General features: G+C 40.1%; 1 protein-coding gene across 39 annotated transcripts in view; it reads right to left on the bottom strand.

The window, feature by feature from the left end:
- The window catches only part of EPB41 (erythrocyte membrane protein band 4.1), a 161,983-nt gene that overhangs the window by 14,586 nt on the left and 130,347 nt on the right, over positions 1–17,050 (bottom strand). For 23 of the 39 annotated variants that reach the window (XM_061596215.1, XM_061596191.1, XM_061596203.1 and 20 more), the window contains 2 exons: positions 4,926–5,387; positions 3,719–3,847 (listed from right to left, as the gene is read on the bottom strand). In XM_061596215.1, the coding sequence (XP_061452199.1) occupies positions 3,719–3,847; positions 4,926–5,387 (591 nt within the window). Of the gene's footprint in view, positions 1–3,718; positions 3,848–4,925; positions 5,388–6,973; positions 6,995–17,050 lie in introns of those variants that run through there. The other 16 variants (XM_061596217.1, XM_061596213.1, XM_061596214.1 and 13 more) reach the window with 3 other exon arrangements.

Here is a 17,050-nt window from a genome sequence, read left to right as displayed (position 1 = left end):
TACAGATCATCCATAAGGGCAACTAAGAAGTCTGCAAACCCAAAATCTGCTCTGAACCTGATGGAATGATTCTTTCAAATTGGTTTCTTCCAAGAGTTGCTGCAGCTCTGTCACCACTGCCCACTCAATCAACCACGGGAATTCCCCCCCCCCTTTTCTGGGCTTTTTTCCCCTTCAAATTGTCACACCTTCTCTCAATGATATAATAATCACTGACTGAGCCCAAGTAGCCTTTATCAGCCACGAAGGGCAGGGTTGGAGTGAGCTGGCGGTAGGTCTCAGATTTAAGGGTCTTTCTCTGGTGCCTTGGGTAGCAGTAAATAAAAACATGCATCAAATCTTGACAAGCAGGTGCCTCATACCCGGCCTAACAGTCCTCTCTTTCTGGAGTACGTACAAGGATGCTACAACCACTTCATTATTCAAAAAATTCCACTGGATGAAACTGAACAGATGCAACAGTAGTGGTGAAGAACGTCTTCACCACCACCACTGTCATAGCATACGCTTTATGATTTTATTATTTATTTATTTATTTGTTTATTTATTGCATTTGTATACAGCCCTATAGCCGACACTCTGGGTGGTTTACAACAATTAAACATTAAAAACAAATATACACATTTAAAAACACATTTTTAAAAAGTAATTTAAAAACACATGCTAAAATGCGTGGGAGAAGAGGAAAGTCTTGACCTGGTGCCGAAAAGATAACAGTGTTGGAGCCAGGCGCACCTCATCAGGGAGATCATTCCATAATTTGGGGGCCACCACAAAGAAGGCCCCCTTCCTTGTTGCCAGACTCCCAGCTTCCCTCAAAGTAGGCACCCAGAGGAGGGCCTTTGATGTTGAGTGTAGTGTATGGGTGGGTTCGTGTCAGGAGAGGCGTTTCATCAGGTATTGTGGTCCTAAGCCATGTAAGGCTTTATAGGTTAAAACCAGCACCTTGAATCGAGCTCGGAAACATACAGGCAGCCAATGCAAGTGGGCCAGAATCGGTTTTATATGTTCGAACCGTCTGGTCCCTGTTACCAATCTGGCTCCTGCATTTTGCACAAGCTGCAGTTTCCGAACCATCTTCAAAGGCAGCCCCACATAGAGTGCATTGCAGTAATCTAACTTGGAGGTTACCAGAGCATGGACAACTGAAGCCAGGTTATCCCTGTCCAGATGGGGGCATAGCTGGGCCACCAACCGAAGTTGGTAGAAGGCACTCCGTGCCACCGAGGCTACCTGAGCCTCAAGTGACAGAGATGGTTCTAGGACAACCCCCAAGCTATGAACCTGCTCCTTCAGGGGGAGTGCAACCCCATCCAGGACAGGTTGGACATCCACCATCCGGTCAGAAGAACCACCCACTAGCAGCATTTGTCTTGTCTGGATTGAGAGTCAGTTTATTAGCAGCCATTGTTGCAGCCAGGCACTGGTTCAGCACATTGACAGCCTCAGCTGAAGAAGATGAAAAGGAGAAATAGAGCTGTGTGTCATCAGCATACTGATGGCAACACATTCCAAAGCTCCAGATGACCGCACCCAACAGTTTCATGTAGATGTTGAACAGCATGGGGGACAGAACTGACCCCTGCGGAACCCCATACTAGAGAATCCAGGGTGCCGAGCAACATTCCCCAAGCACCACATTCTGCAGCCAACCCACCAAGTAGGGGCGGAGCCACTGCCATGCAGTCCCTCCCACTCCCAACTCAATCAGTCTTCCCAGAAGGATACCATGGTCGATGGTATCGAAAGCCGCTGAGAGATCAAGGAGGTGATCTTATGATGGGTTCTAAGTTGTGCTCAACTTGATTCAGCTTGAGCTTTTCTCCATCTGTGCTCCAGCCATCTCCCACGCACTGCATACCTTAAATTTCTTGGATAAACTATGGAGACAACCAGCTCAATAAGGAGATACAAGGGAGCAACTCTGTCAAGGGTCTAATTCCTTTGATCCACTAAGCTTGTGACAATTATACCAAACGTTGATGCTAGATCACTTTGGGGAACATGATATTATAAACAAGCAAAGCAAAACAGAAGACACAAAAGTGGGGAAAAATAAGTTCACCCCATCAGGATACAAAGCCAGCATCTAAAATAAATGTTACCTTAATTTTCAGAGTTTCTACCCATCTGAAGCTGTTGAGAACATATAGAGTGCTGTTCTAGAACAATGCTTTACAGACTAGCACTAGTTTATTCCCCCAGGATAGTGGTTTACAGGTGAGAGGTAGGGCTTGCTAAGGAGATCCTGGTGGTTGCTAGGGACTGCATGCAAGTATGTATACACAAGAGCCATAACTAATGCATGAGAATGAAAGCAGAGACTAACTACATGTCTAGATGCCACAAACAACTTTCAGTTTTGACATTTCATAGAATCCTAGAATAGTAGAGTTGGAAGGGGCCTATAAGGTCATCGAGTCCAACCCCTTGCTCAATGCAGGAATCCAAATCAAAGCATTCCCGACAGATGGCTGGCCAGCTGCCTCTTGAATGCCTCCAGTGTCAGAGAGCCCACTACCTCTCTAGGTAATTGGTTCCATTGTCGTATGGCTCTAACAGTTAGGATGTTTTTCCTGATGTCCAGTCGAAATCTGGCTTCCTGCAACTTGAGCCCATTATTCCGTGTCCTGCACTCTGGGACGATCGAGAAGAGATCCCGGCCCTCCTCTATGTGACAACCTTTAATGTACTTGAAGAGTGCTATATCTCCCCTCAGTCTTCTCCAGGCTAATCATGCCCATTTCTTTCAGTCTCTCTGCACAGCAAGTGTCTCACCCATTAATTCCCCTTCAAGGGACAGGAAGCAAGAGGACCCCTGGAATGTGTTCTGCTACCCATCTTCCAGAAGCAAGGTGTTTTATTAGGGTGGCACTCTTTCTCTGGAGTGAACATGATATGTTTTAACTTGGGTTATTAGTCAAAAGTTCCAAGTTCAAACAACCACCTAAGACCACTGTAGTCTCTCCTATTAATGCATATTCTTCTTCCCTGTTTGTGACTTCCATGAGTGTTGCGGGCGTTGATTACACCAGGCCTAATCCACACAAAATCTGGGAAACACTATTCATTATGATCGATAAAGGGAAAAAAAACCAGCATTATTCCACTCTTTCCCACAGCAAACATGGAAAAGCCTAGACGTCATACATGTGTGTATACAAGACTGAAAACTCAAGCCCAATCAGACTTCTTAGACATGCATACACAGGTATTTAAAAATGTGTGTTCATGCATATACAATATCTACATTCATGCTTGCTGTGGGAAACAATGGTGCCGACACTGGTACTTCTCACAGCAATCATCATCTGTGGAGCTCCTCTTAGGTCTGCTTGTCCCCACTGAAATCTAATGTTCTCATTTTCACTCAGTTTTTTTTAAATCAGATTTGATTAAAGTTTAAACACTTCATGATTTATGATTAGAGCACTGAACTAGGACCTGGGAGACCAGGGTTCAAACCCCACTCAGCCATGAAGCACACTGGGTGACCTTGGGCCAGTCATCAACTCTCAGACTAATCTACCTTGCAGAGCTGTTGTGAGGATAATATGGAGAAGGGGAGAGCTATGTACACCACCTTGAGCTGCTTGGAGGAAAGGTGGGATATAAATGCAATAATAAATGAAAAAAATTAAATGAGAGTTCTTGAGTGTTCTAGCTTGTATATAAAACATTGTGCTAACACCATATCACCAGATATGAAACATCCTACCTGTGCAGCTTCATAAGTTATAGTCTTTGTCTCTGTGTGGACGATAGGAACTTCTTTAGTTGGAATTTCACTTTTCACAGTGTTGGAGACATCAGAGATAGTAACTGTCTGAGTCTTCACCAGGGGTGGCTACAAAACAGGATTTTAAGAAACAAAGCACATTTAGTACCATTACACTCCAACAATATTACTGACAATAATTCCAGTACTGATCTGATAAAAGCACCATGGACTCCATAAATCTTAATTGCTATGTTGTTTAAACTCAAGGCATGTTTCAGAAGGTCAGCTGTCAATGTTTGGTGATAAAATGCAAGTAATTAATGTATTTTCCTAGTATCCTGGCCAAATATGACCATCTCTGCAAACTAAGACATGGATACTGACTCATGGTTAAAAGGATAAGCCAAATTTAATATGCAGATGACATTTATGGATAGGAGGAGCTCAAGTCTACATAATATGGTAGTGTAGAGGGCAAATACAAGATTTTCAGCACAAAATGTGTGCAGTCCACTAGCTTCTATTAAATCAGTGTCAGATCATCACATAGCTATTCAAATCTCAAGAGTAATAGGAAAAGAATAATCAGCTGTGCCACCACCTGATAATTAATCAAAAGAGAATGTAATATTAGTAAGAGCACCACAAGGCTTTTCCCACTCATTCATGATCCCTTCACCTTTTCAAAGTTTGACAGTTACCACCTTGGTACACTGAAGCAGGCAAAATATGAAATACTATGACGGGCAAGGACAGGTATTGCCTCTGGGATTCCCAAAACTGATGACTACAAACTGAAAGAGCCATTTTTTGCTGTCATAAAGGGCAAGACTAAAGGCTAAGGCAGCTTTTAGTTCTATATTTTCTGCACTGTATTCACAACACAGCAGACATTTAGCTCTGACAAAATTTGATCCCTTTTATAATCTCTGTTTGAAATACATTCGGCTTCATTCAAGAGAAGACTTTTTGCTTTAATAAAATACACTATACTTTAGACAAGGGTGAAGGGGAAGGAAAATTTTTCTACAGATTGGTGAAGATTAAGTAGCTGAATAGTTGGGTAATATTTCAGGCCATCTAAACATAATCCCTTCTTTATGGGTTTGTGACATATGCTTGCTGCAGTGTTTGTGGACTGACTCCGAAAATGTAGCAGAGAAGACTGCAAAGAGAAGAGATGCTCCGAGTTCGCATTTACTACCTGGAAACAACGAATGAGGGCAGGAAATTCATTATCAATACTTGAACTGTGACATTCTCCATTTAGCTTGCTAAGTGGCTCGCTTGCCCATTTTTCCCCTTCAATATCACAGACTTCCTCCTCTTGTTCATGGAAGTGCAATGGAGGTGAAGCAGGTAGTATAGAGATTTCCACCTCATCTTCCTTTGAATCCTCAGCCTCCTTTTCCACATCTGAGTAAAATCCCTTTTCACACCTTAGGTCTTCCTTGCTCTCAGTGAGAGCAGCAGCACCCTCCTGCTCCTGGCTGCTTGTGGGAGAAGTATCAGATCCACAGGTTTGTGCAGACTCCTGCGGGGTTGACATTTGGCTCTCACTAAAAGCTACTGAGTGCTTTGAGACCTCCCATTCAAAGCAAGTGGTAGTATTTTCCCCCTCTGCCATTGCATCCACATCCTCTTTGAAGGGGGAGTCACTCACACTCTAAAATGAAATTAATACATAAAAAGGGCAGAAAGAATTAGGAATAGGACACATTAGAAACACAGCAAAATTTAGCACTTGTGTCTTGGAAGGCCCTATGTGCAATCTACTGCAATTCACATGATGACAGAAGATTAGTACTTCAAGTGTTTTGAAAAAAAAGGCAGGTTACAGATAGGCCTGACATACTAGAATCAACAGCACTGCCTATCCTGACAGCAGATCTTCAACAGCTAGGGTAGAATACCCTCTGTAGTAATACCCAGTGCCCTGATAGCTATCATGCCTTTTGACAAGCGGAAACTGGATGCCACTGACCTTTCAACCACCTCCCTGTTCCTTACTGCTCTACCAGCAGGGGAATAATACTGCTGTTGGAGGAGGAACATTCAGACATCACTGCCAGTGTTGTCTATCACCATATGCATCAGACCAAACTAGATGTGATGTGATCTCTTAATGGGCTTTAAGACTTACAAGCAGCTGAAGGGTCTCCAAACTGGACTGCTCCTTAGGGAGCAAAGGTGAACCATCTCCAGTAGTGCTGATTCCCTGGTTTTAAATTGTACTCCCCACTGTTATTAGCAGTGGCAGGGAAAAGAGGCAGGCATCCATCTTGAACCCATCTCTTTTTTTCTTCCTCAGCAAATAGCAGTTTGGGGAGTCAGAATTAAATCAGGAAAATGGCATGGGAGACATGGGTTATCCTCCAAGCACTGCATTCCTCACCTCATGGCTGCATATAAGTTGAAAAAAGCCCCACAACTGGATTAGCCCTCCACTGGCACAGGAAGCATGGTTGCAGGTTGTGGCATGGCAAGGCATCTCTGCATCTGTACTAGATCAATTTCTAACCAGGCAATCATTCTTTTAAAAACTAAATATGAAAGGGTACCCTTCACCTTGATGAAAATGATGCTTGCTTTATAAAAGCCACATTTATTCTTGTATATTGTGAATCAATAAAATACAGTATTCATTTAGAAGCTATATATGAAAAAGTTCTATGGGATTTTAGAGAGCTTCTCTTGCTTCCAAAGAAACAGTTTGAAGATACGACACCTTTCCCGTATGGTCAAAGGTCTGAGCTGGGATATCCACTTTTATGTGAGGTTTTTCTAGGAGCCATCTTAGTTGTTGATGCCTCTAGCATTGCAGAACATCAAGCACAACTTTAAAGGAGACAATACTACTGTTTTGTAAAAGTCATGATCCAACAGATTTGCTGCCAAGAGAACCCTAAACACACATATGCCGCAATTCAGAAATCACGCTGCAGCCTCAAGATGACATCACACCAGATGCAAGCACATTATTTAAGCATTTACAGTGGTGTTGTTTGTCTAATCACTGAAATGCTGCAGTTCTCAACTGGTGAACTCTTTTGAACTTTTACTGTAAAATCAGTAACAATACAAAGATGGCGCGAAACGAAATCAACTTCCCTAAAAGAAAGCAAGTGTGTCCATAGCACCTGAGATACTTTGGAAGACTGTGCCAAGCCAGAGGATTTAACCAAGGCTGGTGCTATTCTGTCTTCCATCGTGCGCCTGTTAGAAAGTTCTCAACTAGGTCTTCGTACATCTCTGCGAGCCCTCTAGCTAGAACTTGAAGGAAAGGAATAGTAACAGAAGAAAAGACAAGAGTTAAAACATGCACAAGACCAGAAAACGTGCACAAAAAGTAGGATTTTTTAAAAAGGGGGGGGAGGAGAGAGCCAAAAGCTACATATCTAAATTATGGACTATAGCTTTAAAACAGGATGGTGTTTTTTCTAGAATAAATGTTTCACATTAAGTGGAACGGATGGTTGGAACAGGTTATCAACTAAGCAAGTGTATGATTATAGTGTATGCTTATACAGTAGCAGATGATAATATATTGTTTATTCTTGAACTCTGCTTTATTTAGTAATGGGATAAAGCCACTGACTAATGATGAACACTTTAAGGAACACATTATTTCCTCTAAAATAAGAAGAAAAGGTCATTTATTTTTGCCATGTATAGATGAGCCTACTTTCTTCTTGGTATCTGCAAATGCACATGCATAATCTAAGCACATGCAAAAAAAAGTTTTCTTCTTCTTACAGCAGGGCCCCACTTTGCAGCGCTCCGCTTTGCAGCGTTCCACCGATACAGCAGTTGTCAATTGCAGAAAGGTCCCACTGCTACGGCGCTTGTTCCACTTTTACGGCGTTTTTTGGGCGTCAGGCGCCATTTTAGACAATGTTAGTCAATGCGTTCCGCTTTACGGCAGATTTCACTTTACAGCGGCGGTCTGGAACGGAACCTGCCGTATGAGCGGGGCCCTACTGTATTTGTTTTAGGGTGAACCAGGCCACTAAATATCAACACTTTAAGTTTAGCACTTCTTTCTTTGTCTATTTATATGCAAACAGAAAGACTATATTTAAGATTACAATACTATACTTACTTGATAATAAGTGATACTGAACTCCATGAATTTCCTTATTTATATTATACCATGCTTTTTTTCTTGTTTTTTTTAAAAAAGATCGCAAGATAGCTTGTATTAATAGGCAATATATAAACTTCTATAAAATGCACTTAGCACCCAGTTTTTAACATCTTACAATGGGGGCAGGGGACAGAGAAAATAAAAATAGAGTTATGTGTCACTGGGAAGAAAAACTATCCACTATCTTCCTGTTTTTAACAATATTTTGGGAACTGTCCATTGTTTGCTGAAAATCTGAGGAACTGAATGGGTAGCATGATCTTATCCTATATAAGGCAGGTACAGATCTGTTTATTTGGCTCCCAATAGCCCTTTCATCCCCTTTGCTAAAGTTTTTGGCAAATACAAGCTGGTGCTCAAAGGATGAGCTGTTCTCATAGTACTTTGGATGCTGTGTTAAGTGTATAGATGACCCTGTTCCTAACTTTACCCCTTCTAGCCCCATTTCTGTACTACACAGCAGCTTTTCCACAGAGGTGGTTCACAGAGCCAAACCAACTGCTGTCATCGCCAATAATTCCATGGCCAAGGTGTCCTCTTGTACCAGCACTGGGAGCTCTGTACCTGAAACTGGCTCCCGATATCTTTATTAGCCAGAAATCTAGCTAGCTAGCAAATCCTGAACAAACTGAGCTCAAAAGGAGAGACAATTATCTACATTAGAAATAACTTGCTAAATGCTTGGGAGCTTAAGAAATACTCTGCAAGAAAATGCAATTTTGATTGGGAATAATGACAGAAGTAGAAATACTCAAAAGGCATCTATGAAGCAAATATGTTTTCAACACAGAATAGCTGCAAATGGTCAGCTACATGCATCTGGAGGGTGGCGGGGGAAGCATGTAAGATCAGTTGGTAGGAATAATTTATTCTTGCCACTTGACTGTACCACAGCCAAAACCAGCTTCTTTGAGAGGTTATTTGCTTTTATAAGCACACACAAAAATACAAAAATTGGATTTTATACCAGAAATTCCCAGTCTCTTAAGCCTAAGAAGCACCTTGCATTAGCACTCTGCTGCTTGGGATGGATTCATCTGTACACTTTATAAAGGAGCACTACTGTAGCTTCTAGAAGGCCTAGAAACATTCTCTTTTAATAGTCTGACTCATGAAGTTGGATATTAAAGAGATTTCCTTATGATGTCCAGAATCTCAGCCCAGAATTTCAAGCTTCTAGGGGATCACACAAAATCTCTGAGATCCCAATATCAACTGCACACCAACAGGCAGCCCTCTGTTTCATATCAACACATCCATAGTCGTGTTAGAACTAAAATATCTGATCTCACAAAGCTTCTCCCCACAACTCTCACCAAAACAAACAAAACAAACAAAAAACCTAAATCAAAACCAAAATGGACTGATTTTTTAGATGCTGAAGACACAACTTCCACTAACTAGACAGCCTCTAAGGTATCAGACCATTTGTTTTTGACACATTGGTATAGAAGACTGCAGCAGTCTTACTAAAGCCACACATGTACATATTTTACAAAGAAAAAGAGACAAGATGCAGAGTTCTCTGGATATCTTTACAAGCCACAGCCTGGGGGAAGCTGAATAACACCAACTGGTTGCTATATTAAAAGTTACATGTCCTGATACAGAGGCTCCTTGTGCCTAACAGAGCTCCGACATGCACATGGGGATTCTGTGTTTTTAAGGGCTGCCTGATTGACTGCTATTTTGCTGATATTTCCGTGTGCATATCATCGCTGTGCATTTGATATAATCATTGACAATGCAGTGAGTGGGGAAGGTCATTCTTGGTGGACTTTTGGATGAGGTAGAGAGTGTATATATAAAAGTAGCACCAGAATAAAAAAAATTCAAGTAGGGGACAAACTAATATTGTATAGTGCAAAGGCAAACATCTGCATGTTCTGCCTCAGCCACATGAAGTTCAATTATGCAAAATGCTGAAAGACCTCCAGAATGTCTAAAACAGTCCAGCTGCTCAAGTATGCATTACTATCTGATAAAATCCTCATAATCATAAGATACTGCAGCCTGAGTATTACAAAATCTCTTTTACAAAAAACATGAATGTAGAAATTCTAACAAGCTAATGTTAATAAGAATTTCATGGTGTGTAGCGTAAGTATTAGGTTACCCCCAATATTGAAAGTTTGTGCAGAAGCAGACTCATTGAAAAGTGCTTAAAAGTTTACAATTAGCAATTAAGTAGGAGTTAATTTTATAATGTACCACACTCACCAGTAAGAACTCCACAGACCAATATCCAATCTCAATAGGGCTGTCAAAAGTACTTGAGCAAGAAGTATTATGAAGCGAAAAATAGAAATCCCTAATTTAACATCACTTTTCATTTGTCCATTTTTACAGAAGAAGAAAGTAAACGATTTTGAAACAAGAACTGCCATTAGTTTATAACTGCAATTAGGAAATTTGGATATATTAGATAGATTTTAAAATTCCTAGTAAACCATCAGAGATGGATTTGCCTCTGAAGAAGTGACCATACAGTCAATAAAAAACAAGCAGCTAATTCCAATTTAAAATAAAAAAGCAAATTTTTAATTGAATTTTAGATTTGTCTGCTCCATGGATTAAAGTCACCCTTCAAAGACAGTAATAACAACACTAAATCTATCGCAACTTTCTTTCAAGGTGCTGGACCATTTGGAACAAAAGCTATTAACAAAAGTTATCTGAACAACCAATCCCCTGCAAAGTAAAACAAAACTATATAATGTACACACAAGATGAAAGAGTATATGTTTCATGGATCCACATTTTATGGTTCCACAGAATGCTGAGGAGCAGGTATTTACAATAATAAATAACTTCATAATTTAGCAAAAGAAACAGCATTTGCAGATATATTACAAGCACTCAGGACTTAATTCCAAAGAACTTAATACTGTATGTATCAACATAGATTCAGAAGATAATTTGAAGGTTTCAGTTAAAAAGTGCTCCATTTAAATGGAGATTGGTGCTGTCTCCTGAAATCCAGGAGATCCAGGAGGCACTACATGAGCAAAGTGATCTCCCACATTAAGATCTACCTACTGTCAGTTTTCTGTGATATATGAAGCCAGAAAGAGACTTGGATATGGAATACAGTCTTATAGGAAAAAGGATTTAAAAAAATCGTCTAGCTGGTTATGCTCTTCTGAAATTTCATATAGCTTCATAATTAGTGTCAAAACCTGCTACAATGGTAGGGCAAGTAGTTAGCATGAAGGAGGCTGATGAAATCAGTGTGGTAATCTTTTACGTGACAAAATCATTTTAAGGGTAAACTGCAATGACTTTACCTAACACCAAACTTAGAATGAGAAAAATATATGAATTATTACAACACAGACAATGTAGTAACAGGTAAGGGTCTTGATAAAATAAGGGTTGAATTAGATGTTATGGAAATCACATCGCTATCATTGAAAGCAGGCAGCCCCATGTCTCCTCTTCTCTCCCACAGTAACATGCAGTACTGCAACATAAAATGCACAATGCAAGTATCATTGAAGTTTTGCAGCCCAGTGAAGAGGAGTGGGGGGCAGGGAAACTGAGGACAATAATATAATATCATACATTTTATTTTACAGTATGCTACTATGTGGGGGTGTAGAGGACGGTCTGCTGTTGTCAGTGACAACCACATGAATCCACTCAGTTCCACCTTAAGAAAAGAAGGAATTGCCTAAAACTGGCTAAGCCACTGTGATCTACTTAGCCTGGTACTGTGTATTAGCTCTCCAAAGTCTGAGGCAGAGAAAGGTCCCAGACCTGCTAGAAAAGGTGCATAAACTCATCAGATTATGACAGAATTGTCCTATCCAGTGAACCATATTCATGAAATACTAAGCAATACATGCAAGAGGATTTAGCACAGGAATATTTGATTACATTTCCCAGGCTTCCATACACCAACAGACCCCCATAACACTTGTATAAAAATGAGCAACACAGGCAAATCCTGGATACATTTTGCCAAAACCTGAGCACATCTGAAGTGAGCAGTCTAGGCATACCTACATGCTTCTGCACCCTATTACATGGGGGAAAGTCTTGTTTGCATGTAATTCACCTTGAGCAGACATGTCTACTACTCACTGGTCAATATATAAATACAGATCAAGCTGAGATCGCCATACATTAGCTACTCCCTCTCTGTGATCTTCTAAAAAAATTTTTTGGCCTTACTTATGTGCTTGATTTTTAAAAATTCGTTTAATGCCATATAGTATAAATACTAAGTTGGCTTAGTGATATAACTTATACAGTGGAAACCACTGAAATGACATAGCATTTAATAATCTCTTAGCAATCCTCAATATTTTGGAATGAAAGATTCAGCTTTAGTTATGAAGCGGAAACAAAAAAAAGTATGCATAAACCAGTTCCCAGGATTCCATTCTAGTGTCAAATAAAAAAAACCTGCACATATACAGATGATGGAGTTGGGTTATACAGGAGGGAGCCAGTTCAATTCTCCATGCTCCCCTATTCTATGAGGCAGTGTATATATAATTTTATTTATTTATTTATTTTATATCCTGCCCTTTCTCCCAGTAGGAACCCAGAGCTGCAATCTGGGATGAAATCTGAATCCACCCACCAGATGCAGGATCAAGGGAACAGGACAGACCGAGTTTACTTTCTCCCATATAAAATTAATGACTGCTATTTACCTCACCAGGAAGGAGTGGGGGGCAAGAGCTGCACTGGGAGGGAACAATGCAGTGTGGGGTGGGAACTCTCCTATCATCCTAGTGAGTGATCTGGCCAAAGGGGAATGCAATCAGTCTCTGTGGCAGAGTGCACTGACATGCAAAACACATACTCCTTCCCAGAGTTCTCTTCAATAAAGAGGCAACCTTTTTCCACATGTACCTCCGCTGTCATAACAACTGGCATTTAACTAGTGGAGTCAAAACCAGCAGAAAAGAAGTTACATTCATGGCTTTTTTCCAGTGCAAATACTGCTTATATATTGCTCCTATTTCATGTAATAAACTCCCATCCTTGAGAGACACATGGCTGGCTTCACGTGTCATGGCCTTCAAGACTATGTTTTTGTGCGCATTTAACTGAGTGCCCTTCTAGGCGTCCTTTTTATTGTGCATTTATAATTATTTATGCACATTATGGTATCAGGGCGGTTATACGCAATCCCATTTCCAATACTATAAATCCTCAACTAATGCATTGTTACTGTGTCAATGACATGTTGCAGAATAGCTCTTTAAAAACACCACCAGCCTGAAGGAGTCCTGAAGTTCCTTACTGTATATGTTTCTGGGTTTTGGTTGGAATAGGTTATGTTTTAAAGTACAGCTGGCTTACTTTAAACTGTCTGATTTATTGTAATTGGTAATCTTGTGTTTTTAAAATTTGTTATAGTTTTTAAAATTTGTTATAGTTTTTAAAATTTGTTATAGATGAATTTTATATTTGTTTTATAAGTCACCATGAGAAGACTAGAAAGTGGAGGTGAAGTGTGTGTTTTTTGAAGTCAGAAGGAAAGTGTGGCAGAACTAATCACCACCGAGTCGATCATTTCCCACTTGTTCTCTGCCTCTGTTCAGTATCTTTCGTTATATTCTACTGGTGGGTATTATTGCTCTTGTCATTTAATCCAAGTTTTAGAAACACCAAAGCCAATCAAACAGATTACTTGGAATCAAGCATCTGTGAAGAAGGTCAGCTACTCTCTACAACTCCATTCTCCATTTTGTTACAACACAGATGTTTAGAACATGCAATAAGGACAACATAAAACATCAAAAACCTTGGCCACATGAGTTATACAGTCATTTAAATTTCACATATGCTATTATTATTGTTATCTTCTCAGCTTAACCTTCTTGACATGGTTACTGTGAAAATAAAGTGGGAGTATTCCATGCATAACACCTGGTGGAAAATGCAGAAGCGAGAATCTCACTGGGGCAGGGTATTGCCAACATGTCACCCCACTGCTAAAAGAATTGCACTGGCTGCCCATTTGCCACAGGGCCAAGTTCAAGGTTCTAGTTTTGGTGTACAAAGCCCTATATAGCTTGGGACCAGGATACCTGAAAGACGGTCTTACTCCTTATATACCCAGTCGATCACTGCGCTCTGAGGGTGAGGGCCTCCTGCAGATACCATCTTATCAGGAGGTTCATTCCACACAATATAGGAAATGTACCTTTTGTGTGGTGGCACCTACCCTGTGGAATTCCCTCCCCCTGAATATTAGGCAGGCGCCATCTCTGCTATCTTTTCGGCACCTTTTGAAGACTTTCCTCTTTCCACGAGCCTTTTAAGTTGAGACCTATCCCAGTCTGTGTCTGTGTTAGAATTGCTTGTTAATATGTGTTTTTTAATAATATGTTTTTAACGCTTTTTAAAAAGATTTTAAAGCTTTTTAAAAAATGTTTTTAATGTTGTTTTGTTTTAATGTACTTTAAGGTCTGTTTTTATTATGTTTTAAAGTGTTTTTAGCGTTTGTTTGCCGCCCTGGGCTCCTGCTGGGAGGAAGGATGGGATATAATAATAATAATAATAACAATAATAATAATAATAATACCTAGGATTTTGCAGATTTTCCCATAACAAACATTTCCTGTGATAAATATCACAAATTTAAAATCTCTACTATATAAAGCTGTAGACACAGAAGCATACATTAAAACATTTTGGGTGTGCATGTGTGACCTGTTCTTTATAAGAGTTTAGAAAGACCAATAAAAAGAGCTTATTTCAGAAGGCTAATTTATTGTATTTGTTTGTAAGATTTACAGTGCAATCCTAACCATATCTAATCAGAAGTTAGACCTACTTACTCCAAGGTAAATGAGGTTAGGGCTGTAGCCTCAATATCCTGCCCTTCAGCTTGAATGCAACTTTCAGGGAGGCTCACAATCACAAAACAATAAAAACCTCACATTACCAAACTCATTAAAAGCAGCATCCATTTATCACTACAAGCAGGTTAAAACTGCACAGGCTTAGGTAAATAAAAAGGTCTTTGTCTGAAGCCAAAAGTATAAAAGACTTGGTGCCTGGCATATTCAAGCAGCCCTTTCCCTGGTCACCACTCACTTCATCTCAGATTATGGATGCACTTGGAAATATTGAATAATATCAGTACTCAAGCAGGTTGTGTGTGGGAGCAAGTGGTCCTTAAGACAGCTGGGTACCACACCACATAAGGTTAAAATAAATAATTTTATGTTCAGGAATGGACCAGCAGCCAGTGCAATGTTGAACACTGGCATGATATATCCTGACCGGTTCCAGTTAGTGATTTAAGCAGCACTACTCCAAGCAGTCTTCAAAGACAGACCCATATTCAATGCATTGCAGCTGTTGTTATGTGCCTTCGATTATGACTTATGGCGACCCTATGAATCAGTGACCTCCAGTAACATCTGTTATAAACCACCCTGTTCAGATCTTGTTAAGTTCAGGTCTGTGTCTTCCTTTATGGAATCAATCCATATCTTGTTTGGTCTTCCTCATTTTCTACTCCCTGTCTTCTCAATATGTGTCCAAAGTATGATAACCTCAGGTTCATCATTTTAGCTTCTAGTGATAGTTCTGGTTTAATTTGTTCTAACACTCAGTTATTTGTCTTTTTCACAGTCCATGGTATGCGCAAAACTCTCCTCCAACACTACGCTTCAAATGAGTTCATTTTTCTCTTATCTGCTTTTTTCACTGTCCAACTTTCACATCCATACATAGAGATCGGGAATACCATGGTCTGAATGATCCTGACTTTAGTGTTCAGTGATACATCTTTGCATTTGAGGACTTTTTCTAGTTCTCTCATAGCTGCCCTCCCTACTCCTAGCCTTCTTCTGATTTCTTGACTATTGTCTCCATTTTGGTTAATGACTGTGCCGAGGTATTGATAATCCTTGACAAGTTCAATGTCCTCATTGTCAACTTTAAAGTTACATAAATCTTCTGTTGTCATTACTTCAGTCTTCTTGACGTTCAGCTGTAGTCCTGCTTTTGTGCTTTCCTCTTTAACTTTCATCAGTATTCGTTTCAGATTATTACTGGTTTCTGCTAGTAGTATGGTATCATCTGCATATCTTAAATTATTGGTATTTCTCTCTCCAGTTTTCACACCTCCTTCATCGTAGTCCAATCCCGCTTTCCGTATGATATATTCTGCATAGGGATTAAACAAACAGGGTAATAAAATACACCCCTGTCTCACACCCTTTCCGATTGGGAACCATTCGGTTTCTCCATATTCTGTCTTTACAGTAGTCTCTTGTCCAGAGTATAGGTTGCACATCAGGACAATCAGATGCTGTGGCACCCCCACTGCTTTTAAAGCATTCCATAGTTTTTTGTGATCTACACAATCAAAGGCTTTGCTGTAATCTATAAAGCACAGGGTGATTTTCTTCTGAAATTTCTTGGTCTGCCAGGGTCTCTTAGTTCAGGTGGGAGTCATAGCTGGTGGAATAGTCATAGCTGTTAAAAGTTGCTTTATATAAAAAAGTTGCTTTACGCTACTTATGTCTCTGGGGTCCAAAGCAAGGGATCTAAAACATCCTCAAGTTATGAACTCAAATCTTTTCAAGAGAGATGCAACCCCATCCAGAAAAAATCAAACAATCCTCCCAGGACAGATGAGCCATCTGCCATTCGTATCACCATTCCATTTATTTACCCTCATCCAATCCATTATGAATCACAGACATGATTTCAGCACTTCCACTGCATGCTAATGGCTCACTTCACTTCAAATCCCCAGATGCTCTCATTCAGCAGTTTCATGTCATTAAAAATTTGAGACAAAATAGAGCCCAGTGGAAATCAACACCACAATGCTTTGGTCAGGGCAAATAGTATCCCAGCACCCTCTTCAGGCAATGGGCATCTAAATAGGAATGCAACTACTTTAGCGCAATGCCCCAGATTTCCATCTCAGTCAGTCAGTCTAAAAGGATACCATGATCAATGGTACTGAAAGCTGCCAAGAAGTCTAGAGATTAGCAGCCATATTTGCCTACCCTTTTCCATCTTTCAGGGTGACCAAGACAGTTTCCATGCCCAAACCAGGAAATATATCAGATTGTAACAGATCTAGGTATCACCCAAGAATGACTTTAGTTGCATTGCTACCATCTATCTATTAAAGCATCTTGCCTAAATAAGGAAGAATAGTGATTAGCCAATAGTCTTTAAGATGGCTCCTC

Source organism: Rhineura floridana, chromosome 15, assembly GCF_030035675.1.
Source record: "Rhineura floridana isolate rRhiFlo1 chromosome 15, rRhiFlo1.hap2, whole genome shotgun sequence".
NCBI classification, from domain to species: Eukaryota; Metazoa; Chordata; class Lepidosauria; order Squamata; family Rhineuridae; genus Rhineura; species Rhineura floridana.
Note: the sequence above shows the minus strand (reverse complement) of the source record. Positions and strands in the feature narration are given on the sequence as shown.